At 45.7% G+C, this 27,670-nt stretch overlaps 1 protein-coding gene and 1 long non-coding RNA gene across 2 annotated transcripts in view; one reads left to right on the forward strand and one right to left on the reverse strand.

Annotated features, from left to right (window-relative positions):
- aopep (aminopeptidase O (putative)) overlaps positions 1-22,505 on the reverse strand; it is a 75,050-nt gene extending 52,545 nt beyond the window's left edge. The window contains 6 exon segments of the mRNA XM_060054626.1: positions 15,844-15,968; positions 16,337-16,547; positions 17,598-17,820; positions 18,533-18,702; positions 19,285-20,044; positions 22,455-22,505. Coding sequence (XP_059910609.1) covers positions 15,844-15,968; positions 16,337-16,547; positions 17,598-17,820; positions 18,533-18,702; positions 19,285-20,036 — 1,481 coding nt within the window. The 5' untranslated portion in view covers positions 20,037-20,044; positions 22,455-22,505.
- LOC132459836 (uncharacterized) lies at positions 18,756-19,924 on the forward strand. The gene is made up of 2 exons (XR_009526308.1): positions 18,756-19,162; positions 19,404-19,924. It is a non-coding gene; the product is annotated as an uncharacterized LOC132459836 (long non-coding RNA).
- Positions 22,506-27,670: the final 5,165 nt, after the last annotated feature.

A 27,670-nucleotide genomic window follows, 5' to 3' on the forward strand; every position in this document is an offset into this window, starting at 1 on the left:
GGTTCTCAGTCTGTTATTACAATGAAGAATACAGCCTGTATGGCGCCACAAATGACAAATGCTTGCACGCGTGCATGACTGTGGTAATATGTGTGCGTTTTCATGACTCTGCACACATTAATGATTCTTCCCTCAATTGGGGTGTGTGTGTGTGTGTGTGTGTGTGTGTGTGTGTGTGTGTGTGTGTGTGTGTGTGTGTGTGTGTGTGTGTGTGTGTGTGTGTGTGTGTGTGTGTGTGTGTGTGTGTGTGTGTGTGTGTGTGTGTCTTGGCACCAAAGTGTTTGGGAGGTGGCAGCCTATCCCTTTTCCATCTCAAAAGGAGAGAGGGGGGAAGGAGGGAGAGGGGGGAAAATGGAGAGAGAGAGAGGAAGTTTAGCATGGAGAGCTTACTAATAAAGCCATCTTGTCAGCCCTACCTGCACTATGCGATCATTGAGCAAGAGTCCACCGTTCCCTGCACTCACACTACACACCATTCCATTCAGGATTCAAAACTTCCAAACCAATGTTCTCAAACGAGGAGAAACCCTCAAAGCATAATAGAGCGCATCTTCATCATGACAGAATAAGAACTATAGAGCCCGATTCAATCTCAGAGAAGCCCTTTTTATGATTTTCTGACATTTCCAGGCCGAGCTACAAAGCCTGCTGCTGTTGTATGTTGTGTACTTCGGGGAGGAAACTTATCCCAGGGTTTGCGCCAGGGTTTGTAATAAGGTCATGGTATACTACAATAGGGGGGAGGCAGGAGTAAAGAGAGATATGAAAGTGCTATACACAGTAAAGTAATGGAACCTAACATGTAGAGCCAATGGACCATTATTACAAATGATTATGAGAATCAAGAATATTATCCCGAAAAGCGGTCAGGAGTTTGACAAGCTCATAAGAACGAAATTTCATGATTGCGGAGAAAACAAACAAAAGGATAACTCTCCAAGTTCCCTTTTCGGCACTTCCCTTTTTGGACACCCCTCTGTTTTTAACTAATTGAATGCTCAGTGACCAAAGCAAATCCCGCATTTAGTCTTGAACAAGTCCCTCTGCAAAGGAATACCTCGTTCTCAGCCAGCTGCAATAAAATTGACTTCATTGTTGGAAATATGCTGGTTGCTTAAGTCATCAGAACAGCGGAGACGGTGACAGGGAAGATAACTTGACAGACCTCTGATAAGCACACACTTTCTCCCATACATCAAATTGATCACAGCAACCCACATAAGCACACGCCTCCATTTAGTCCTCCTTTAATGAGGAAACACTGCAGTTCATAGGGCATCTGGCCTTCAGCGGTATGCATTGAACATGAAGGATCCTGCTTATGGATGTGGTTGAAAACTTGGCATTAGCAGAAGTGTTAAGTGCTAAGGGATGCTATGTGAATGATTCAATATATTCCTGTTTCCACAGAGGTAATATTTTGCCTTGGCTTTCATTTAAATAGCCAAAGTTTGTGTGAGGTTTGTGTGATGATGGACGGTTATCTAAAGGCCAACGAGGACAAGGGTCAGAAGTCTGAGACAACCTGCCGTGAGCCAATAGTATAGTATAGCATAGCATGGTGGACCGGGAAAATACAACATGATATAATGATTATTAAATGTGACCTTTTAAATATTGGATGAAGTAAAGGGCTCATTTGCTCTATTCCCTCATTAAAATAGCCTGTACAATATCCAATATGTTGTTATTTTTCTTCCTTAAGAAATCTCTTTGTCTCGAGGTCTTTGAGGTTTGAAGAGGCTACTAAAGCTTCCCCAATAGAGTTTGTGCCAAGGATTTGTTATTTAAATTCTCAACTACATTAGAAGAGTAATGCAACTAAATCTGCATACAAATATTCATACATTTCGGAAAATTGGTGCGGTTCATCGTTGATCTCAACTACTGCAAACACTGTAAAAAAAAATCACCCGACCGCAGTGTGCAAATCAGACCTGAGAGGGGGAGGGGCGTGGGAGTTTCCTTTTGTGAACCTGAGACAACAGAGGCAGAGAAAGGGGCCAATCGCAGCTCAAAAGCCAAAGTCATGGCTGAAGACTTTTCTGAAGCATTCCTTGGCCCCTATCTTATGTAACCTGTGCGTGCCCTGAGGGGCCCCAGTGTGCATGTGTGTGTGTGTGTGTGTGTGTCTGTCTGTGTGAGGCAGGCAGGCTATTCTTTGACAGAAGAATAGGGGCCGGGTCAGAGAGGTGTAAATGAATGGCTTCGTGCTGGCCGTGCTCATATAACAGCACCTGACTAAGTCCCGGTTGTTTGACACGCCGTCTCCAGCGCTAGCATTCCGACCAGCCTCTGTCTATCAGTCATCAAATGAGAGACAGACGAGGACAAGATGAGTGTTCCGTTTGTCTGGACGACCACATTGTGTTTTAAAGGCTCCTAAAGTGTTGAGAGGGGTAACGCATTGTGAGAGACAGAGACAGGCATGTCAACAGGTACACATAGATTCTAGGTCAAGCTACACAATAGATTTTGAAACTAAAGCAAGCATTCCTCAATGGCCGGTACAACATAGATATGTACTATGGAAGGTGCGGGTTCAGCAGGATTTCAGTGTTGCCTGCAGTATAGACATATATATATGTATATATATATACATATATATATTATACACACATATATATCTATACAGACACACACATATATATATATATACACACACACACACATATATACACACACATACACACACATTATATATATATATATATATAAATAAATAAATAAATAAATAAAGGCATAATAAACCAATGGCGTAGTTGACTATTGAATAATAAACTGGCCCAGTGGCAGTAACAGGTCTAATTTAGTTTAACCTTTTGTAGAATTAATATTTCACAGACTCTAACATAGTATTTCCACAGTGTGGCTCTTTCTCATTCGTTATATAAATGATAACCAGTGACCAGGTCAGTCCAAAGTTGTTTTAAAACTGAGTACTTTAGACTCTTACAACCTTTGAAAGGACATTCTCTTCCTAAAAGCATCAATCATCATTACATAGCCATTTAGGTAACACACAGCAACAATACAGCATGCTGATCTGTTCGGGAAGAGATTATCATCTTAAAACACACAGTGACAGAGGAGTTATTTTCATACTTTTCCATAACCCAATTATGGATACAAGCTAAGTAAATTATGCCGGAAAGCAGCGAGCAAATATGCATGTCTACTCTGGGTGTGCCAAACAGCTCATTTCAGAGCAGAAACAAATGGGATATCTAAACAATACAACTAGTTTATATTTCCCCACAGCCTGTTTTATCAGATAGAAGGCGGGCCTGTAATCCTTATTCAAGCACATGTCAACATCATACAATAGGGCCCTGTGGACACTTATTTCAAAGACAGCACCCCACACAAATCTAATCCTGTGTTTCTCCTGATTTCCCAAACAAAGGTTCCCGCCGGAGCAAGGGATGCTAACATTAGCTTTATTCGTTTCTTTATAGCGTGATCTTATTGGTCCACAACTGGATAAGCACGCCTTTGTTGTCCGTTTCAACAGTGCCCATGTGTTTGGGCCTGTGCGTGAGTGTTAGAGAGAGAGAGAGAGAGAGAGAGAGAGAGAGACAGAGACAGAGACAGAGACAGAGAGACAGAGACAGAGACAGAGACAGAGACACACACAAAGGATGCCTTTCAGTGATAGCGCGTGCACATGGCCCTCTGGGTGAGGTGTGTATGTGTGGGGGGTCCATAACTACGGTGACAAATAGTGTCATGCCATCAAGATGTCATTGCATTTACAACAACACCCAACACAAACACTAAAACACGGAGGGACAGCAAAGCCCTGCACAGACTCAGGCACATGCACAACAGACACATGCACACCAGACACATCCATCTGATGGTCCCCGTTTAACTGTTTTTGGAAAAACTAAACAAAGCAAGGGACTGTACTTGTTTGACCTTCCTCCAGGATCTCCCCACACAAGGAAAAACACTGGGCTGCAGCAATATCAGCCTGACTCACCAGACACCAACCAAAAGTATAAATACGACCCATTACTTAGCCAGAAAAATGTCACTTTAAAGATCAGGGATCTTTAAGAGCAGGGATCTTAAAGATGAAGTCTCAGATCAGACCTCTGTATTCCCCTCAAATCTGCCCCTTGATATAAAATATCTGCCAATTTGTTGTAGAATAACACCCCCCCCCCTCTCCTCCCAAATCATCCAGGGTAACTGGACAGATGTGGAGGTGAGACATCGGTTGAAGAAGTGTTCCGCTCTCTCCCAGTATCCATTATTCATCCCTCCATCCTTGCACCCATCCCTCCTGGCTGTAGGCCATCTCCCCTCCCCGGTGGGACTCCTCCATGCATAATGCAGCAGTGGCCCTATCATAGGACTGTAATTGACATCCCAAATTTCAGATCTGCACCACTAAAAAAGCCCCATGAGATAGAGAGAGAGAGAGAGAGAGAGAGAGAGAGAGAGAGAGAGAGAGAGAGAGAGAGAGAGAGAGAGAGAGAGAGAGAGAGAGAGAGAGAGAGAGAGAGAGAGAGAGAGAGAGAGAGAGAGAGAGAGAGAGACAGACAGTCGGACATAAAGACAGACGGACAGAGAGAGAAAGAGAAGAGAAGAGTGTGTGTGTGTGTGTGTGCAATTGCATAAATGGTTCAGGCGGCGGGAAAAGCGAAGAAGGAAATGACACGATGAGCTGAAGGTACGGTGATGAAAAAGAGGGAGTCAGGAAATGGAAAAAGACAGCGTAAGCATGAGTGAGAAGTGCAATGAGACAACGTCTGCCTGCCTTTCCGTCCGTCCGTCCATCTGTGAGAGACTGAAATAGAGAGTTTGGTTTTAGATTGTGACTTTTACGGCTTTAGGTTTTCTTTCCAATGTATGATTATCCTCCAGGCTTGAACTCAGACCACCATAGGCTGTGGACGGCAGAACTGAGCACATAAACACACCTACCTATAGACTACACTGATCCCCAGGGAGCCGCCCCTCACACACACACACACACACACACACACACACACACACACACACACACACACACACACACACACACACACACACACACACACACACACACACACACACACACACACACACACACACACACACGTGAGCAAACCATGCGGAAACCAAGGACAGTCTTTTCTGTTTAGAGACGTCCAGGCAGCAGGTTGCCGCGGCGCTGGCCTGCGGTCAGCCGCCCAGACACAGACACACCGTGGCGTGGCCTATTTCAGAACACAGGGCTCTATCTCAGCAAACTCCTGACCAGCACTCCGTCTCCATTCTTATTCAGCGAGTCTGACTTCAAATGTCTGGCATTCCAGCTTGGCTGCAGATCAGCGCGAGGCTCCCAGACAGGGGCCCCCGGGGCCCAGGCCAAATGCCACACCATGTAGGGCCTGATCACATGTACAGGGGCCCGTCAGGGGAAGGGAGCACCTCACCCACACGCTGCTCAGTGCATGGCATCAGAGGCTGGAAATAAGTATCCCAGGGAGAAATATCTGAGTTGATTGTAATCAAAGAGGCATAACTGCTATTGAACTACGGTCTCTCCACGTCTTGAATTTCAACCACTTTGGCACTGGCCTGAGGCAATCATTACTAATCGCCCTAGATATCGCTTTTTAATAATACAGACTCACTTTCTCCACACAGGCATGCACACACATGCGCACGCACGCACGCACGCACGCACGCACGCACACACACACACACACACACACACACACACACACACACACACACACACACACACACACACACACACACACACACACACACACACACACACACACACACACACACACACACACACACACACACACACACACACAAACAGACACGCACACACCGCTGGGTGCAGTATTTTTGTTAAGGGAAGAGGGCGGGCTTTTTCGCGTCTGAATACGAAGGCAAGTAAGTGGGTGCTACATATTGGTGGTGGTTAGTGAGGTCCCCACTTCACCTTAGGCGTCTTTGAGTGTTATTAATTATTATTATTATTCATGTTTAACCTCTGTTTTCCTTTTATTCCTAGTCTGTTTTACATAGTTTTGAATGATGACTATATGCTCTGTAAGGTGACCTTGGGTGTCTTGAAAGGCGCCTCTAAATTAAATGTATTATTATTATTATTAAGTATGGGAGCAAAGAGTGCAAGCAAAGTAACAACGTCTTAAAAGTCCACCAAGAGTTTGTTTAAACACAAAGCGCCACTCCTTGTATTGCTTCAAACAGAGCCTGTTTTTTTATATTGTTGGAGTCGGGTAGTCTGAACAGACTCAAAATATTTGGAATTTGTCCGGCAATGAGCAAGCATGTCTCACCTGTCAAATAATGTCAACTGGCTCTTTTTATGGCAACGAGTGGCCTGGCCCAACTCGTTATTGATTAGCCCTTTCACTTTGAAGTATATCTTTTGAAGAATCTACTTTTCCTTTTGGCTTTAGGATATAAAGGCTGTGTCCAAGATGCTAAAGGGATCGTACAACCTTGATACCTTCCTTAATTGCAGACTTTAATCAAATGTTCCAAAGGATATGTCTGGTATCATGTACACACTGCGAACTGTCAAGAAGAAAAAAAAACTCAAAGTTGACCATTTATCAATTAAAAGCCACACAGCCTGATTGGATACTCTCAAATATTGAACCAATACAATAAACCTAGTAAGGATTTTTCTTACAGGCCTTACACTACCTCCTACTTCCTCTTAAAACCGGGAGTCCCCCCTTGACCTCTTAAAACATACTTCTCAGGAATCGCTACATATTAAGGGGAGATTCCAAGTAATTGAAACCCAGCCTGGGCATCTGATTGAAGGTGTTTTTAATGTGAATAGATATTGGGAGACTTGGTTTAGTTAGCACCATGGTTGCTTGTGTATTGTGCTACAATGTATTGACATATTTTTCAACCCCTCAGCATTGCTCCTCCTGAGAGCCACACACACACACACACACACACACACACACACACACACACACACGATAGATACATTGCTATTTATTGATCGCCTCAGGGGGAATTGGCTTGTTAGAGCAGCCAAGATAAACAAAGGCTGGAAATGAAGATGACATGATCACCGTGGAAACATAATGGGCCTATAAAATCACTATACAATCAGTCTGCAGGGCCTGTATTCAATTGTGGACTGAGCCGGATGAGCCGGTGGAAACGAGACACAAACGCACCAGCCATGAGAGCAGGCTTCCGCCGATGCTGCTTAATATACAAGAGGGAGCGCACACACATGCACCCCTGCACAGGGATGCACAAACATTTACAAAACACTTTACAGTCGCAAATTCAGACACAATAAGGAAGCATACATGCACCTACAGCGCCATAAAGAAACCCAAACAGAAACCCTACACACTATTTACTCCTATTTTCACAAGGCACTTTCATCCAAAGGGCATGCGTGCATGTGCGCCTGTGTGTGTGTGTAGTTCATGATGCTGCAGAATCATGACCGGATGTTGTGCGGCATGGCACGATGCGATACCAGTACCGGGGCAAAAACGACGTCACCACCACCCATCGCAGCAACACACGACAACATAGTCATCACTCTGGTGCAACGTGTCCTTCCTGACCCACACAACACCACCAATCTGTCGGAGACAAGGCCCCACATCTGGGGCCTTGTCTCCGAGAGATAGGTGGTGTTGTGTGTGTGTGTGTGTGTGTGTGTGTGTGTGTGTGTGTGTGTGTGTGTGTGTGTGTGTGTGTGTGTGTGTGTGTGTGTGTGTGTGTGTGTGTGTGTGTGTGTGTGTGTGTGTGTGTGTGTGGGGGGGGGGGCTGATAAACAGGTCGGCTTTTTATGGGAAAGGTTATGACTATACCACGGTCGTCTTGCCATCGGGGACGGGATGATTATCACAAAGCTCATTTGCATAACATTGTTTTCATGCCATTGTGGAGCCCCATAATCTGCTTGTTACTGCGACGTTAAGCTCCCTACATTTTACCCCCCGTTATCGCAACACGTCTGAGGCCGGTGTCAGCGTCCCTCAGCACCTCTGCTCTACACTCGGTCGCCGCTGGTAACGGGGAATCAATTGGCCCTCCAGCGTTACGTATGATGTCATGAAGTCTAGCGCAGTGCTCGGATTCTCATGAATAACTTTATTAACCTTGACGGGGTGTCTACATGACATTTGTGTGAAGTCACCCACATTCCTGCCTTGGTGCTGCTATTGGCATGCAGGCTGTATTCATCCGTCCCTGTGCAGGGAAAGATTAGCTTATTGGCTAACCCCTGGAAGACAAAAAGATCCAAGAAGGTGTCTTGAAAAGATTATTTTACGGTCGTACCTTCAAGGTAATAAATATATCTGTTGCAGTTATATAATGGGAGAGAGAGTGGAGATTTGGAATTGATACTGTTCGTCACTGGAGGGCAGCATTTGAAGGTAACGGATTGGTTAGAAAGAGTGCAGTACAATTGGTCAGATTTAGAAAGGTTAAAAAATAAAAGTAAAAACACACACATCAAGGAAAGGGCTGCACACATAGTATGTGCCATCTCATCCCGCTTCCTCTCATAGGCTAATTTGACCTTATATTTAGGTAAAATGGGCCTATGATATATAGACATGTACTGCATATCATATATATGTAAAACAAAATGTATATATTTATTTCACAAATGCATGTGAATTATAACGAAATCTAGCACTATGATCGCAAATGCAACGAAAGAAGACAATCTGAGGGTAAAGAATGCCGTGGTTCATAAGGCCAAAAAAAACACTATTGGCTGATTGTGGAGCAGTAGAAGACTCCAGAAATCGCTGTATTCTTAAGACAAAAGGAATGCATCCTGGCAAGCAACGTACAAAAGGAGCAAAGAATCCTACTAAGGGTTTCAGATTTTCTCTAGCAGTGATTCTACTGCATGTCTTGGTATGAGTAAACGGCAAAAAGGTCAGGAAAGGCCTAAAAGCATGAAATAAATCAGAAGCAGGACCTGCGAGGAGGCGGGCACAGTGTGACTGTAACCGTTCTGATCCAGGGTCTAATAGCTTAGCACCCCAGCCCAACACCCCCCCCTCCCCCCACTCCCCAGGCTAAAAGCAAAAGCCAGACATCGGAAGCATTACCACCAAACACTTCACCGAACTTTTGCTTCAAATGTCTCATTTTGGTCGGTTCAGCGCAGAGGTCCCACGGACATTAGGCCGTCTGGCTTTCCGCGGCCAAATGAAATTACCCCCGCGCTTCGGATGGGGGATTCTGCAGCCACACACACACACACACACACACACACACACACACACACACACACACACACACACACACACACACACACACACACACACACACACACACACACACACACACACACACACACAAAACAGACACACACAAAACAGACACACAGGAAAACAATCGTTCTCACATGCACACACACACACTGACACACACACACCCGGATACACATAGTATACAATAATAGCGGCATTATCCCCTCCAAAATACAATGGACCCATCCATCACAGCATGTAATGGGCCTTGTGGTTTCATCCATTAGCCAGTAGTATGGGGTCGGGGGGGGGGGGGGGGGTTGCAGTGTCATGCCTGTCCTGCCACAGCGCCTAATTTAGAGTTATGGCACTAACCAGGGCCGGTATCACGGTTAAACTCAGCACCGTATGGCAGCTGCTGCCAGCGAGCGCTCACTTTAGGCGGCTTCGATTCAAAGGATATATGAAGAAACGACACACAATCACGTTAGCGGTCATTATTTACAATGGATACACGAGGCTCCCCTGTAGGCCGATTGCAAAGCCCCTTGTTTTCCTCTCATTCAACTATTACCTGTCAGCTGCTCTTTTGGTTTGTGGGTGTGTGCGCCAGTGAGGGTAAAGTTCAAGTACTGCCTTCTTGCCAAACGTCCTTTCAAGGGGAACCAGGAGGATGAAGTGGTAACCTCCCGATGCTCCCCCCCCTGCCCGCCCCTGCTAGCCCCTCCTCTTCTCTCTCTATTCTCAGTCTCTTTAGAAAACCTCTGTCCAGAGAGAGAGAGAGAGAGAGAGAGAGAGAGAGAGAGAGAGAGAGATTAATTTAAGACAGAAAAGAAAGAAACACCCCATGCTTGACGTGATTAACTGCCGTCTCCTGGGCCCGACACACACACACACACACATTTGCGCACACGCAAATGCATGCACGCACACACACACACACTGGGAGAAGCACCAGTCTGTGTCGCACACGTCTAGGGTTACTTGGGAGATTAGACTGCAGAGAGGAGACAAGGAAGGTAGAGAAGTCGCAGGGGACAGCAGAGGAGTCTGGGTAAAAGGGCGGAGGGGGTTCCTAGTATGGAGGGAGGAAATAGAGATGGCGTGCATGGAGTGCAGGAGGGTTATCGGGCAAAGATGCAGAGGTGTTATTTTCACAATAAGGCAAAGGAGCGCTATGATGTTCACGCTGAATTTGTGGATCGCTATCCTATAAAGAGAAAGTCCAGATAACAAATCTGGTTCAAACGAGAATCTAAATGTTGTGGGTTGTTTTTGGCAGAGAGGGGGTCAACATGCAATGGGTGTTTTTTTTCCGTTTCATTACCTTTTATCACCCAAGTTGAGCGGCACCTCACTTGATATACGAGGGACCTCCAGGGAGCGGCTCGGAGGCACTGAAAGGGTAGCCCCCTGCAGCTTCCTACCACTCCCCAACGGGGACTCCTGGTGACGGTAACTTCCTGCTAGCCCATAAACAAACTATGCAGTTATCTGAAGTCAAGCTGAAAATCCTCCACCACTACAAAAGGTCAGCAGGTGTACAGCAGGCATAAGTCTTGTAGTGTCTCTTGACAGTTATACAGCTCCATCGTTTGCCAGTAAAGACTACTGGTTTAACTAGCTGATAATTATGGGTCCATTCAGCAGATGTTCATTTTTCATGGGTCCAAACTCTCAATTTGAACAACTTGAAGGAATAAATATATTTTTGCAAATAAACATATAAAAAGCATTATTATTATAAAAAAAAAAGAAATATGCTCTTAACATGTTTGTATGATTCTGTTTGTGCTGTTTGGTTGTTTTGCTGTGCCCGGATATCAATGGTGAAGAAGGAAGCCAGAAACACTGCAAGAATACACACTGAGAACTAAGCATAAGCATGAGAAAGTCAGTTGGCAAGTGGGCAAGTGAGCGAGGGGGTGATCCAAGTTTGTAAATCAAACCAGAAGTTAAAAAAAGCAGCAACATTAAGAGCACATCTTGGGGGATTTCCAAGGGTCATCAGCGGTTCATCCCTGACAGAATGTTCCGTCGCATAACGAGACTTATTATTTTAATAAGGTGTATGCTTATCCGTCTTGTAGGAACAAGCACAGGGTTGTGCCCTGGCTGTGTTGAAGCAGAACAAACATTCTGCCCCACAAGTGCAGCACAAGGCCTGTGTCAACACTCTGTCATTTCCCAACAAAAAACGGCGGAAAGCTACACCGCTCTCTCCAGGGGCGTCTGAAATGCCTTTATTTGGTCACGTGGCGGGGAGAAAGCAAATCTCCGCTTTGTCCCCGAGTCTGTTCCTTAGCGACGCATTGATATTGGCTTCAAAAGGGTTAGGGGGGCCGGGGGGGGATGGGGAACGGCATGAGTGCCCTTCCTGCCGGAATCAAAATGGCGTGGCCGGACGAGATCACAATCGAAAAATAAGATTTAAACTGAAAATATGCTAAAAGGTAGCTTACTCACGCACACACGTATCCCCCTGGAAAGTACCTAAACATTGCAGACATACACATATACAACTCTATGTTCTCCAGAAGCCTTCCTTAACAACCACTTAAAGCACAATTCTAGTGAATTTGGCGCCTTGCTTTAACAACAATCCCATGTCCTTCAGCCACTCAAGGGACAATGACCTGGTCTAGATGAGATGTTTTTAAAACTCAAGGGGCTTTCCCCTGCTGCGCTCATTGTTCATCACACTTATATCCAAGGGGCTAACCCTTTAAAATCACATCCATGTCTTCCTCCTCAAAACCTTGTTCCAACCCCCATCCTCCCTTAATGGCATCTTCTGTATCTCTATATCGTCCCCCTCTATCTGTCCTCTTTTTGTTTGGTTTTTTAAGTTTTTTTTCTCCTTCTTGACGCAAAGTAACTCATCCTGAATGTCGTCAACAGTAGACATGTTCTGCCAGCACTTGACCACATTCCACTGGCTCTTTTGGACACTCATGGTAATACGGGGACAAAGACCATTTGTCAACAGAACAAGGGGTACACAGACCGCCTGTCAGGGCCCACATGTAAGGAAAACAAAAGCACATTTTATCATGGTTTAAATTACTTGTTCTTGTCTCGGAATCATGCCTGTTCCATAATCATGCTCATCTGTTAGGTGAAAAGCATATCTGGCTGAGTTAATGGCATTCGTTATCACGGCGAACAATAACCGTATAACTTTGGAATGGGTCTTGAACAAATTTGATGAACCAATGCAGTTGGATCACTTTTCTTTCATGCCCCTACTAGTTCTGGCCTTGTGGACTATTAGCTGGTGTGAGAAGCGTTTGCAGCAAAGCCCTTTGCGCCCAGACCTGCCCTTACTTGACTTGACTTTTATCTTTGTTTTCCTGCACCCACACACTCATTCTCCCCCCCCCCCCCCCCCCCCCCCATCTCTCTCTCTCACACACACACACACACACACACACACACACACACACACACACACACACACACACACACACACACACACACACACACACACACACACACACACACACACACACACACACACACTGTCATTCCCCCCCCCCCCCCAATACACACCAACACCATTCCTCCCTCTCCCTTCGTATCTAGGTATATAAACTTTACACCACCCTGAACGTCCCTACACTTCCCCTCCCCTCCCATACCTTTATCAGGCTACCGGAGCCCCATGTCTGTGTGCCACGGCTGCTTGCCCCTACACTGCTGCCGCTGGCATCGGGGCAGTGCAGCGTGAGGGTGAGCTCGGCTACCAGCCAAGGACAGGGCCCCGCATACTTCCCAATCTGCAGATTAAATAGCGCCCGTCTCTGAAGTCCTTCCAGAGGCTAATGGCTTTTGTTGCCGGAATTAATCCGCACATCCTCTCCCACATCCTGGGGGTCTGCTGGCCAGTTGGGACCCCCCCCCCCCCACATCCCTCATCCCCCATTCCCCTCCCACCACTTCTAACGTCCTCAATGTCTCGCTCCCTCTCATCTCCATCTACAGCTCTGGTTCTAGATGACCTGCCCCCAACTATCTTGCCAGTGGCGCGGCCCACGTATACTCCCTCAGAAGCAGCTTGGCAGAAGTCCGGAAGCAGCCTGGGAGCAGCATGTAAGCAGTCAGTACAGTCGACCAACCGCATTGAGAGAGGGGCGTGCCAGGCAAGAGTTGAGATCCGTGGAGAGACAACCAAAGGGAGTTAATATGCTGAATCTCTACTCTGTCATTTCCAACTGCAGGGGTGTAAGTAGCCCAAATATACAGATGATTAAGTTCCCAGGACTAATGACTAAAGAACCGAAAGAAGGCCCCAGTCAAACTGACACCCACAGGAAGAAAGGATGGTATGAAATACACGGAAAAATAGGAAAAAGTACATGTTTTTCATCCCCAACACATCATTTCCATCAAAAGAGATCTTTGTCTATATATATGCCAGGGTCAGGTCTATAATTCGACCAAGCTGTCCCCCTCTGGCCATTGATGCAGTGTCGCTCTGTACCCCAGGGTAAACTCCATGTCGGATGCATATTCAGATATTACTCATATCCTGTCCGCTAGGAAACATTTCACTAGAGACAGAGCGGCACAAGGGAGGAATAAAAAAAAGATGAAGAGGAAAAAGGGATGAGAAAAACAAAGAAAAGAGAGAGGGAGGGATAGAGTGTGTGTAAGAGATAAAGGAGATACTGTGCCTGAATATTGCAGATATTAGAAGACCGTGTTCAGCGATCCCCTTCACGGACCCCTTGGTTTACTCTATCATCCCAAGTTAAGAGACCAGACGCTATTTCTCTTAATAACCGGTTGCTGAAGAATCAATTTCAATCATATGTGCAGTCATTTGAATATGTCATCTGCAATACAGTTCATTTATATTACATGTATGCTTTTCTCTGTTTCACGATGTGATGGGTGGGAGACGAGCACAATTTGTGGTTTGGGAGGCTGCAGCTAACCTCTGATAGCAGACAGCCGTAACAATAGGCCATGAGTGGTGGGCAGAGAGGGGGACAAATGGTGAGGCTGATCACATGATGCCTATGAAGAGAGTGCGGCCAAGAGCATGGCTGATGAACTCAAGGCCAAGCTGGACAGATGTGGATGTGTAGAAAAAACCTAAGGGAGGGGAGTAGGAGAGAGGGGACAGTTGGAGAGAGGAGAGTAATGGCAGAGTGAGAGCTGGGTAGCAGGGCCAAGAGAGGACAAGGGGGTGGGAACGACCATCAGGGGGTTTGTGGGAGAAACCATTGATGTGTTCAGACGCCAATATAAGCGGACTGAGCCGCACCGAACCGAGCCGCTCTGCTCGGGGGAAACGAGGCATTAGTCACATTCTGGTTCTCCCGTACTCGTATACACACTCATTTTGCCCGACACACAAACACACACACACACACACACACACACACACACACACACACACACACACACACACACACACACACACACACACACACACACACGCTCGCTCTCTTGCCTGCCTGCGTGTGTGTGTGTGTGTACGTGTGTGGCCCACCTGCAGACCACGTCAAGCCTTCCCGGTGTGTGGTACACAGTATGTAACACAGCAGTGTATTGATAAGCTCAGAGAGCCAGTGTGTCGGTGCCCGCAGTTGGTCCGGCTCTCTGCTCTCTGGGTTGGGTTTTTTTTCGGTCAGCTCGTTTGGAAAGATGATTTTAAGACTGAGAGCTGTTAGGTTTGGCCCCCATGATAGAGACGGCACAGTCTCAGGCACGCAGGGTATATTAAAACCAATTTAATAAAACGGGAGAGGGGGAAGGTGGGGAGGCGGGGTTTGGCGATGGAATAAAGGATGGAGGGAGAGTTGAGGTGCAGTCGGGGAACGCAATGGGTAGGACGAGAAACAGAAGCCATATGAGATGGGAGAGTCTTTTTTATGAACAACGAATGGCCAGAGGTTTGGAAAAATGGAAGAAGGACGGTTGGAGGAAAGAGTTTTGGGGAATCAAAACAAAGGAGAAGGAGGGATAATAAAATGGAAAAATTAATGAAAAGGAGTGGAATACAGAATGGAGCGGCTCCTTAAAGGGCAGCAAAAATAATCCAACTAAAAATATATAAAATATGCGCTGAGAGCTGAAAAGTAGATTTCCGTATTGGCTCGAGTTTCACTTGTGGTTTCCATTATTTTAGTTCCCCCGGAGTAATCCGAGGTTCAGCGCCACCCTGATCAAAGGCCCCTCGGTGGGGAACACCATCCAACACACAAGTGAAAGTGAGACAATCCAGTTAGTTCTCGGGATCAGACCAGACATTATTTCTGGGTATTTGTGTGCCCCCTTACCCTGCCACAGGGAGGTCAGAGAATAGAGCTGAAACCCAGGCTTACTGGGCTTACTGGCTAAGATTAGAGAAGGTTAAAGCCTTGAGAGGATTAAAATTGGACTGTTATACCCTAAATAAGAAGATCATACTGTGTTATGAAGAGGGAGAGTAAAGTGAGTTGCATGACGTCAACGGTCAGCTCTTGTTTCATTTTGATAGAAAAACAAACAAAAAAAGGGCCCATGACATGAATCCACTTCAGGTTCTTCCAGCCAAACCTGAAAGCTAACCAGCTTCCACACACGTATTGCACTGCTTTACGCCCATTCTTACCTGGCCATGCCCAGGCTAGAGAACCCTTCAGGGACGATGAGGACGTCCAGACGTGGGAAGGGGTGGACCCCCAGGACCGCGTGAGCTGCAGCCAAGCACTGCGGCAGCAAAGCAAGGACCCCCAGCTGAGGGGGAACAACAACAGAAGCATCCCGTCACGTATATGGGAGGATAGGATAGTTTCGATTTTTTGGGGGGGGGATATTATCGATTTCAGGAAGTCATAGTAGATTAGCTGAATTTAATAACTATGAATGTACAATATTTAGGAATTATTTATTCACTTATTTATGCTATATATCTACTTCAATATCTACATTACTGATACTTTGAATGTGATCAATCAAAACAATACATTAAAGGTATTACTGTACCTTAAAATGACAATGATACACGTGTTTATATATACTGTATATCCCAGTATCGAGTTGACTAAAACTCATCTGGCCAAGCATGCGCTATGTGGGAAGTTGAGGTTGAGGTTCACAATCACCCTGGCTTTCTGCAGCAGACAGGCGGGGGCAAACACGCGATGCGGGACCACCCGTTGAGTCCAAGCTGACCGTTCGTTGAAACGGCAAGGGTAGTCGCTATGGGAACAGCAGACGCCGCCATCGACCGCGGCTGAGTGACACGTTCCAGTGTGGCGCCCGCTCTCAGGGCCAGTCTCGGACGGAGAGGATGAACGGCCAGTTGGCACGCCACTGTAGCACGTCAACAAAAAGTTAATAAATTAAATGGGGGCAATGGCCTTTCGAATCGTCGTTAATGAAGAATACTTGAATGGCTGCATATTCTTGAAAAAGGATATGCAGTGGTTTCGGTGGCAAGGACTATCCGTCCCCTGTCTGTGCATAAGGTATGGAAACCAGAGCGATGGAAAATGTGAACACGAACGTCACTGGGGCAAACCGCCGTGAGCGCAGAAATATGAAGGTGGCGACACGGAGTTCCATTCCCTTCAACTCCAATATCCCGCTCCTTTTTTACTCCGCCTTGAGCGCTGTTCCAGAGGTTCAGAGAGCGCTCCAACTTTCCTTCCAGCCATTCATTGAAAATAAAGGCCTTCCTTGTGGCAGGAGATTCCTGGGGCCCAGCAAAAGGCCATAGCTGGGCCGCTGCTGCGGGAAAACCATGTGGGGAAGGGGGGGGGATTACTGGAAACCCAGTGGCGGCCTGGCCAACCTGCGGGGCAGCGGAGGGGAGAACACCGCGGCCCAAGCCAAAACCACAGGACAAAGAGGTCCAATGCTTGGCCCACCATACAACCCACACCTAATAGACTAAATGAGCCTCTACTTAACCCGACCGAAGCGTCCATTTAAGACATTAAGGCGCGGATCCTACACAGCATTGGGTTTGATTGCCTGTTATTAGATTCTTGTTTTCTCTAACCGCGGCATGCAGACATAGGTAATACCATCCGCTCAATTAACTTCACAATCAAAAGAATGCGCACCGCCTCCATCCACCTGAGAGAAAGATAAATCAGTTTGAAACTTCCCTCCAAAAAAGTGTCAACGCCTGTGATTGAGTGTGAATACCGATCCCCCACCCTTGCTTCACCTGTCCTAATTTTGGTACGGTGAAGGGAAAAGTACTGCTATGGAATGCACTGGGGCCAAGTGGGGGTTAACGACAGTCTGGAGAGGAGGAGATCATAAGGGAAGAACCGAAGGGGGTGGGGGGGCAATAACTCAGGGAAATTAATATAATTCCTGCCAACGTTGAGTGGGAACCCCTTTATTACTTGCCTGGTTGAGCTCCCAGGTCTAGACATGGGCCCGGTCTGGGATCCTGCCCTGGGCTCGGCATCGGTGTTGGCCGGTACTCCGCTGTACTCACTCACTGAAGCCTCGCCCGCACTCCAGGAGGCGGTGTGAGGTTCTGCTATGGCTCTACGCCAGCAGCCCACCGCCAAAGTAAAGGTGGAGGCAGGCATGGGCATTGTGACGTAGTAGTCCCAGATTAGGAGGCCTGTGTATGGGAGGGCCGGGGAAAGGAAGGGTTTGAATGAAGAATGGGAAGTTAGATAAGGAGGAGTGGAAAAAACACGAGAGGAGGAAGATGAAGGACAAGTGAGAGGGGGAAACAAAACGGTAGGTGCGGTCCAAAATTATCCAGAGATAAAGCAAATTCCAAAAAAGGGAGCACTCATAGAAGTCACCGGCCAGTCTTTAGTCATCCACAGAACAGTATCTGTCATGGTCATTTGTCAGGGTCTGACCTTTTCTCACTCAAGGTGACACAGAGAAGCTTTTGCCAATTTTTTATTTCCAGCAGGATGGATTAGTCCAATACACTGCTTTTTGATCCCTCTACAAAGCCAATGGATCAGTCATCTACGCCATTATGGTTTGTCCGATGCTGGCTTCCTTCCCCAGTTATGGAATACTTCAATATGCTTAAAAAAAAATGAAGTCCCTAAATGCACAATCATTACTTTTCCAACATTCTTACAGTTTACTGGTAGATCATTTAGATCCTCAGGCCACAGTCAGTGCACCCAGAAGGGAGAAAAATGATGGAATGCTGCTATTCTGACCTACTTACCAAAAGGTTAGCATTACCCTCTTCCTATCGTGAAGAGTGTTGCATCACATGTATTTTTCCACTGTAAGTGCTGTGTACATAAAGTTATGGGGTGTATAAATAAAGTTAAGCTTGTTGATTGGAATGAGTGGATTACCTGTCTCCCCATCCTTAATGGGGAGGGCTACGTTCTCCCCACTCATCAAAACCACACACTCGCCAGGGGCCCGGACTCTAGCCTGCCATGTAGACATGGCAACAGGCGGCTCTTGGCAGGGGAAGAGGGCTCTATTGTTGATGGGGGAGCCTGCAGTATAAACACAAACCCTGGAAGGGGTAAACAAGGTGTAAACAACTGTTATTTCCTTGGCCAACAGACTTTACACTAATGCATAACGACATCTATTATCCTGCAGCATGTTCCTTTGTGAATTAAAAACATAAAATATCACATAACATCACATGACACAATCACTCAAGCTCATAATGAGTATAAATATAAATATGTCGTTTTAAAACATCCCATAACATCACATGAAATACTCACTCAAGCACATAATGGTATATATATATATATATATATATTATAATTTGTTGGTATATATTATGTAAATGTATAAGTACTGAACTACCAATTATGCTTCAACTGCACCTCTTCCCACACCAAGAGTGAGGGAGGAGTTTGACAGGAGCAGCTTACAATCTTGGGCTCCTCTCACTGAGAAGCAGAATTCACCCAGCGTTGGACGCTTCACCCAGTTATAGGGATGGTGAGCTGGTGTGACAGGTCAGTTATGGCACCTCAACATATTCATCGAAACCAATTAACCCTATAGTTGCCAGATGCCCAATCACCATATAATTTTGTCATGGTTTTCCATCAGTGTTTATTGCATTATTGTAACAGACCTCTTATCCTGGTCTTGGGTCCACCTGATGGACCGACCCGCTGGTCTGGTCTCATAAGAGACTCTCAGGCCCCGTGGGAAATTGACCGGGCTGGTAATGCCCCTCTTCTTCACCCGCAGGCTCCAACGGTCCGTGTGGAACTCCACTGGGCCTGCTTCTGGAGTACCGGGGGCACCACTGCACTCTGAGAACAGCTGGTGCTGTCGTCTCCAATGAGCAGAAGGCATGGAGACCAGTCTCTGAAGCATGGCCGCCGAGCGGTCTCGAGGGTGATGGTCTCTGACCTCCTCTAAAAGGTTGGACATGGAAGGCACGGAGGTGACGTCCAACTCCTCCACTTGCAATATGTCGAGATCACAGCAGTCCAGCACCAGAGTGAAGTCCCCATCATCGCTTGTGCTTTCCAGTGATGTTCCTACAGATAAAGGGCTGGTTTCTGGTATTGGTCCAGCCCTTGTGCCGCAGTTAGACATAGATGCTGATTCATTCACCGTGCTTTCTCCGGACACCAAAGCCTCAGATGAATCCATGTATCCTTCGCACGGTGACCTGGCCATGTCAGTCTGTCGCAACCCGACTCCAGCTCCATCTGTAGCTTCTACAACAGGTTCCAGGAATAAAGCTATGCTACCAGCGATAACCTTGTTGTGAAGCTGTACTGTCAGGTCCAGCACATAGTGTCTCACTCGTATTTGGTTGGCGTTTGCTCGAAGCGGAAGGTCATCTGTGTCTTGGTCCCCATCAGGCTCCATACGGTTAACTGTAATTGGCTGGCCTCTAAGCAAAGAAATATCTGCATCAGCATGCATCTGTTCACACGTTAAAGTAAAGTTGACGTCACACTGCCTTATAACGATATGCTTAGAGATCGCTGTCTCTGTTAAAAGTCCCATGGCATGCTACTTTATGGATGCATATATATATATAGGTGTTAGTGGGCCCTTAATACAGTATTTGAATACGGTGAAGAAATTCAGCCTTGGTGCAGAATAACAGCCACCATGAGCCAGTCCCACAATGAGCTTTCCACAAACGTGCCGTTTATTAGAGGCGGGTCAAGGTGGAGGGTGGGGGTGTGGCCTTGAGCAGCTTGTGGCCACGGTACCATGCGCTCGTGTTTACAGTGGATGTATCGCAATAGCGAGGCGTTTTGGCCGTGTTCTGTAAATATCCTAGAACACTTTGGGTGCTCCGACGGGAGTCCTGGAGCTCTATATCTAAATAATATCATATTAGAGATCTATATCATATAATATATATTATCACGGCCAAAAGCAGTGTGCGCCTCCAGACAATAATATGAATCTCAAACGACTGGTTCTCCGACGTCTCTGGTTCTTCCACTTCAATCTGATGTAGACTGAACCGCGACATGGAGAAGAAAGGGATTGTTGCCCGTGATTGTTGCCCGTGATTGTTTCCCGCCGGAGCCCTGCTGCCCGCTGCCGCGAGGCACCCCCATCACGAGACTCCACCGCCGCCATGGGGCAGTGGTGCCTCGGGGCTGCCTGCTGCCCGCTGCTGAGGCATTGGTGCCTCAACAGCGGGCAGCGGGGCTCCGGCGGGGAACAATCGCGGTCAATACGTTTCTCCTCCATGTTGTGGTTCATGTACCTTAGGGAGTCAAAGCCAAAGTACCTTTCCCCCCCCAATTCCTTCTCAACCATGGCTTATATATCCCCCTCTACGATCGAGTCTCGCTGTGGAAATACCAGAGACGTCAGAGAACCCGACGTGTTACGCGCCATAACACCAACAGCAGAACAGTAATCCAAATAACGAAGTGTACAACACTTCAGCAGCCACCCTAACCAGCGTTTCATTGTGTGTATTCACACACACACACACACACACACACACACGGTGCTCGCACGGTCGCAGCTCATTTGGCAAAGCAGAGAAATGGGGAGGTAACATGTTCCCGTATGACGACATACAGGGATAAATTCCAAATCTGCGCGTCTGAGCTTTGTTTTTTCAAAGGCAGAGCAGGATAGCTATTGCTCGTTTTGCATCTAACGTAATTTCTAGCTACTGGGGGACCATAGGCAGGCTAGTTCCCCAAGAACTCATATTAATGTTAGAAAACTTCATAAAGTTAAATGTTCATGCCATGGGACCTTTAACAGTATGATGCTGCAATATAGGAGGCTGCAGTTTCAGGACCGCAGTCCCAGGACCGCACTTATAAAAAACCATTTAATTTACAATGCTATATTTTGTCCAAGTATTTAACGTTATAATTGTACTTAAAGTTGTAAAGATTTATTCCGTCCAAATATAACTTGAAACTGCAGAGTCCTCTATTGCAGGTACACCTGTTGGTTCTTTCTCACATGATATCAGTGCAAAAATATTATTTTTTCAAATATCTGGAAGCTATATTTTTGGGTTCTATTATAACACGTGTTGGCCAATCTGTCAGAAGCCTTATGTTAAAGCTAGCTGAATCATTATATCAAAACAATGTGTGGACACACACCCGATGTCGGGTAAAAGCATGGAAACTGCTTGTTAAGATATGAGTCATGACCTTCCACTACCAAGCAACTCACACCAAAGCCAAATCGTACAAATAACTTGCTATAGTTTCTACAGTCAAAACGTCTCTCTAGCCCGCAGCGGGCACACAAGCGATGCCTGGCAAGTTGGCAACAGAGAGTTGCAATTACTATTTACTATCAGTTCCTGTCAGTTTGGCCAGGGCAGCTGCACATATTTAAAAGATAAGTTGTGTTTAATTAAAAACCTTCAACAGAGTAAAGAGCCTGCCCCGCATGTAACACGTCTGCGTCCTTAGATGCCTTATGCCCATCAGGGAAAAAGGTAATAAAGTTTCAATCGAAGAAATTATCCTATTTTAATGAATAACTTCAACTTGCCACCAAGCTAATTGGGGCCCAACGTTAACCATTCAACCGTTATACAAGCCACCTGAAAAATATGTTAATTAACCAGATTAAACACCAAAACTAATATCTTTCGATATGTAAAAGTTAAGGGCACGAACGCAGCTGCCTGAACGGTATGGTCAAAGTACTTATTTATTACGATTCTCACAATCTAAAGAGTCTAGTGTAACGTAATAATTTGAAAACCTCGCTACGTCCACAAACAGAACGCTCACTGTGAATGAAATGTAGGCCTACTGACCATGGACCGATTGGTACCTACCGACCTGCTTCCCGCATGCTCAAGGCAACTCTTTATGTCGTCACTCGTGATGCGACGCCAGCTTATTGTAGTACATTACACATCTCATTTGTAGTTCAGTAAAATCATTGCGAACCTTTTAATATGTGGTCACGTCGTAGAAGTATATTAGAATATGGGTCGGATTTGAGGAAGAGGAAATGTCGTTCACAAAACATCCGAAAACTAAAGTTTTTTTACAGTATTGATTATAGGATTGGGCAACAACCCAGTGTCAGCAGTCGAGGTAAACATCCTTGGGCAAACTGCCTAGCCCTAGGTATCAATCCTTACATTCATTGGTGTACTCCATGATGGTTGAATAGACCATCTACCCTCATTTCCTCTTCACACCAGTGGCCAAAGAGGGAAAAAAATACCATCTATGGGGGCAAGTGTACATAGAATAAGACTAAACATTAATGTGATGTAAAAACATTGGATAAATTATCAAACGCAAGGAGGGCACATTGTTTTATTCAAGTGCATGACCATGACATGTGCATAACAAGGAATTACAATTCCACATTAGGTTAATACAATATGACAGGACTAAAACACATACAAAATAAAACATAACACATCATGGAATTCCTAATAGGGACAATATACATTTTCATCATGGGGCCTTTCTTAATTGTCTAAAAGTTGCCACAGTTACCAACTGCCTATTTTTTGGAGTTGCAGAATCTATTTGGGAGGATTTTCTAACCTCATCAATAAAAAGCAAACAGTTTAAATGTCGCACCAAGTATTTTAAAGGGGACCTATTATGCTTTTTCGACTTTTATGACCTATAAACGTTGTTATAATGATTGATAGTCATGCTTAACCATACACAAAAAACGATGTAGATTTTCGGGAAATCTGGGCGCTTTCAGCATTCTCTGTCAACGCTCGGTTTCGTCCTTCTCCGCCCCCTCGCCCCCCTCCTGCCAACCCAACTCCGTTGTGATTGGTTACCTTCCTTGAAGCGCGCGCGCGGGCAGATTTGACCAGGCATATGGGGGCGTGGCTCTACGTAGATGATTTCCCGGAAATGTGAACAAGTGAATCGCAAACGTTGTCCCGAGTGTTTAGCGCTCTGCACAGCCACCCCAGACTGTCAGCAGGGAATACGTCGAAATGCATGTATGTCATTATTTGACACTTAAGTATGGTTAAACATGACTATCAATCATTATAACAACGTTTATAGGTCATAAAAGTCGAAAAAGCATAATAGGTCCCCTTTAAGTAAGTGCATATTGATCGTGGAAGATGAAGAACGTTCAAATAATTTGCTGCACTGCTTCTAAAATGAGTCGTAATAAAATAATAATGAACAACGTTTATTCCTCAGTAAACAATTTTTAATCCTCTGATATATTTACACTATGGATACATTGTGGATCTAAATAAGCTATTTCAATTTAGACCTTCAGCTAAATTATATGTATCACATTTAAAAAAACGACAAAATAAGACAACTCTGAATAAGTTAAACGCTACTATCTACACTGGCAGATATGCCCAACATGAAAATAAATCTAATCTGCTGTTGACGACATAATCCTGTAGATTTTTCCAGTGACCGAAACCATTCACAGGTTTGCCTCTTTGATGGGAACATCCGCAATTGGCAGCCACCAAGAAGAAATAAAAAACGAAAGGCCTTTTAATCACATACCATAATCTGTTATCATGATTGGGTACAAAGTGGCTTCAGTACGACAAAAATAATTCATATTCTATTATACAATTTTGAATACACAGATCCGTGCGTGTCTCAGACATGCATGTGTGCATGAATGAGCCACTGGCAATCTTGGCACATATGCAGTCCCTGGGCCTGCAAGGACCTCAGAGTCCAACTCCACACCACTCGAATCACCCAAGCAAAGGGGTTTGCAGCATTATGGGGGTTGCATCTGCATTTGCGTCAAAAAATATTTGACAGCTCGGAGCAGAAGGTATCAATGTACAGTGCATCGCTACAAATTGGGATGAGAAAGCCAATTCCGTCCGTTGGCCCAAGTTTCCCCTTGTTATTATACTGTCAAAACGAAGAACTGATAAAGACAGCAAAATTGAATAACTAGTCAAAACTAGACCTGAGAGTGAAGTTAAATTGCTGCTGCAAATACCACCACTCTCCCCGGACTCTGCTCCGACCCCCTTCCAAAGTGATTCCCTCTTTTTCCAGTCCTCTTTCAACTCATCCATGTGTTGTCTTCTCCTTTCCCTTTTTTCTCTCTCCATCTATCCCTCTCCCCCCTCTATAACTCTCTCGATCTTTTCTCTGGTGAGCAGTGACATCTCAGGAGTTTTCCTCTGGAGTTCTGCGAAGACTGAGCCGTTTGAAGGAGTCCCTTTAGAAGAGAAGAGCAGCGAGAGGGTAAACGAAGGTAGAAGGAGGCAGGTAGGGATGGGGAGACAGAATGACACAGCAAATCAGTTTCCCTTCAATCAAATATCTACTCTTGATAGGTACATAACTGCCCATGCGCTGAACAGTCCCCCGTTCAGGTCCACCGTTCAGGTCCACCCCCATAGGTTCTGCTATAAACACAGTAGGACTGCTGGATCCGAGATGAGTGTCTCAGGTAACGGTGTTACCTGTGCAAAGGTTACCTGTTCTCCAGTCGTGGCTTGATGATGGGTTTATAGAGCTCCGGGATCTTCCTCTCCAACATGGGCCTCAGGTTCTCCCTCAGCCGGTTGTAGTTCTTCTTCAGCTCCTGTTGGTACTCCTTCTGGTCCGGCCCGATCAAGTGCTTATTCTTCTCCACAGCCTCCCCACACCTGCAGGGTAGGGACCGAGCACAGGAGAGGGACAGTAAGCAGGGAGAATATGATTCCCCGAGGATAGCTTGGATACCAATAGACACACTTGGTGTGAAAAAAACAACCCTATTTAGTGTTTTGATGTGTGCTTGAGTGTGTCTGTGTGCTTGAGTGCGTCTGTGTGTGTGTGTGTGTGTGTGTGTGTCCATGCAATGGATTAGTGTTCCATTCACATTGTCTCCCTGTCTTGCACTCGTATTCAGCTGGGGAAGGCGCCAGGCCAGCAATAGCCCTGGCCATAGACATAATCTGCAATATGTGGATTAGGAGGATGGGTGGCTAGCTAGTAAATGGACAGATGGATGGATGGTGTTTTCATTAATGCAATGAAACCAATTACTGGGCTTCAATGAAGAATAAAGAATATGAGAAAAGAGCTGTGTTCAATCCAAGGATTTGTTGTATTCGTTTACAATACAAATGTGGCCTGAACTAAAAATGGGTCAAGGAAATTGACAAATGAGAGGGGGTAGGGGCAAAACACATGTCGGATTTTAGCTTCCCACTTTAAATGAGAGTTATATTGTAAACGTCAATATAGTGCAATGTAACATTATACATTACGGGGCACTGTTGGTGCACTTGCCATAAAGATTTACAAAGTCATAAGTACCATAGGATTTGTGGATCAATCTCGGGCTGTATAACATCCACCTATATACTCTTTAATGTAGAATATATTCCAAGTCAGTGCCCGAACTGAAGTCAACCCCCTCCTCTCCAGACTCAACGCTCATGCGGTTTGCCATGTTTAGGACTCGCAGAACACAACATTACATTTTGAGACAAGCACAATTATTCTATTTCGACAATGACAAGCGACAGTGAGTCCTAAACTGTAAGATCAGCTAATGTTTTTATTGTTCAGCTCATGTGGCATTCCTCTTGAAATCCTTCTGGGCTGTAGGCTGTATCCATCTTTCCAATGCAACTTTAAATTGCACCCGTGTTTTACCCTTTTTCGAAAGAGGTTGACGTTTTTAGGTTGAATAGAATCCAATACCATCTCAGTTGATCAAACTAGTTTGATAGCTTCCATAGCTGCATCATGCTGTTTTTGTCTGCCAATTTGTCTCACATCGGTCAACCCGGGATACTCTAAACAAAGAAACCAGTCTTTTTGTATCGACATGTTTTCTTAATCCCCAACGACATATCATGGTCATTTTATGATTTAGTACAGTACATTTGTTACATATTGGACCTTTTAAGAGAACAGCCATGCACTGTGAGAAGCACACAAGTTAAACTCAAAAGGGATCAGATGTTTTCAAACCCTGCTGACGAAACGGGGAATCTGTTGGTGGGTCGGTCGGTGGATTAGAAGGTCGGTCATGGATAAGTGAAAAGGACACATTAGCATTTTTGGAAGGAAATATTCGAATACTGGGGTCGAAAGCAAATTCAAACCGGCGTGCTGTTTTTCTGTGATTAGGTTTAAGAACGACCATGGTTGAGGACTGGATACTCCTCATACAAAGGGGAGAGTTATCAGCTTGCCTCGGTTATGAAGGAAAATAACGTATTATCAATCAATTATTGTTATCACCCTCTATATAAACGGCATAGACCCATTCCACAGGCAAGAGATCATTATTCACCAGTCAAAAGGAACCACACTACCTACACTATACTTTTGGCCAGGTTTCCCGCTAGCGCCTATGACAAGGACCTTTTTCATTTAGAAATCCCTTTGAACTAACATTTACTATATCCTCCCACGGAGCCAGTTAATAGTAATTTCTCGTGCAAAATGAAAGACGCAGGCGGAAAACTCCACGGGGGGGTTTGGGGGGGCTGGTGGTGTAACCTAACATTTCTTTGGGGTTTATGGCCCGCAGTGGGAAGGCAGCGTTTGTTGTTTTGCTTGGTTTTCTGAGATTGGGTCTGAGCCGTTAGTTACAGTGGAGGTCTATGGGGTCTCCTCTCACCTCATGATGAACTCCTTGAAGCACAGCCGCAGTTTGTTGTGGTGCCGGTAAAGCTTGGGGTCGGCAGGGATCTCGTTCAGGAAGACCTGGGCCACCTCCAGCGGGCCCTGGAGATGTAGAGACAGACAGAGAGAGAAAGAAATGTACACAGAGTGAGAGAGAGAATACACAAAGAGAAAGAGGAAGAGAGGGAGAGATACAGAGAAAGAGAGAGGGAGAGACACACAGAGTAAGAGAGGGACAAACACAACGAGAAAGAGGGAGAGAGGGAGAGATAGAGAGAGGGAGAGACAAACAGAGTGAGAGAGACACACACAGGAGGAAGAAATAGCGGGAGGCAAGGACAGAGAGACAGAGAGCGAGACAGAGACAGATAAAGAGATGCAAGTATAGAAAGAGGAGATGGAGTGAAGGAGAGACAGAGACACACACAAATT

The sequence above is a fragment of the Gadus macrocephalus genome, chromosome 6 (assembly GCF_031168955.1).
Source record: "Gadus macrocephalus chromosome 6, ASM3116895v1".
NCBI classification, from domain to species: domain Eukaryota; kingdom Metazoa; phylum Chordata; class Actinopteri; order Gadiformes; family Gadidae; genus Gadus; species Gadus macrocephalus.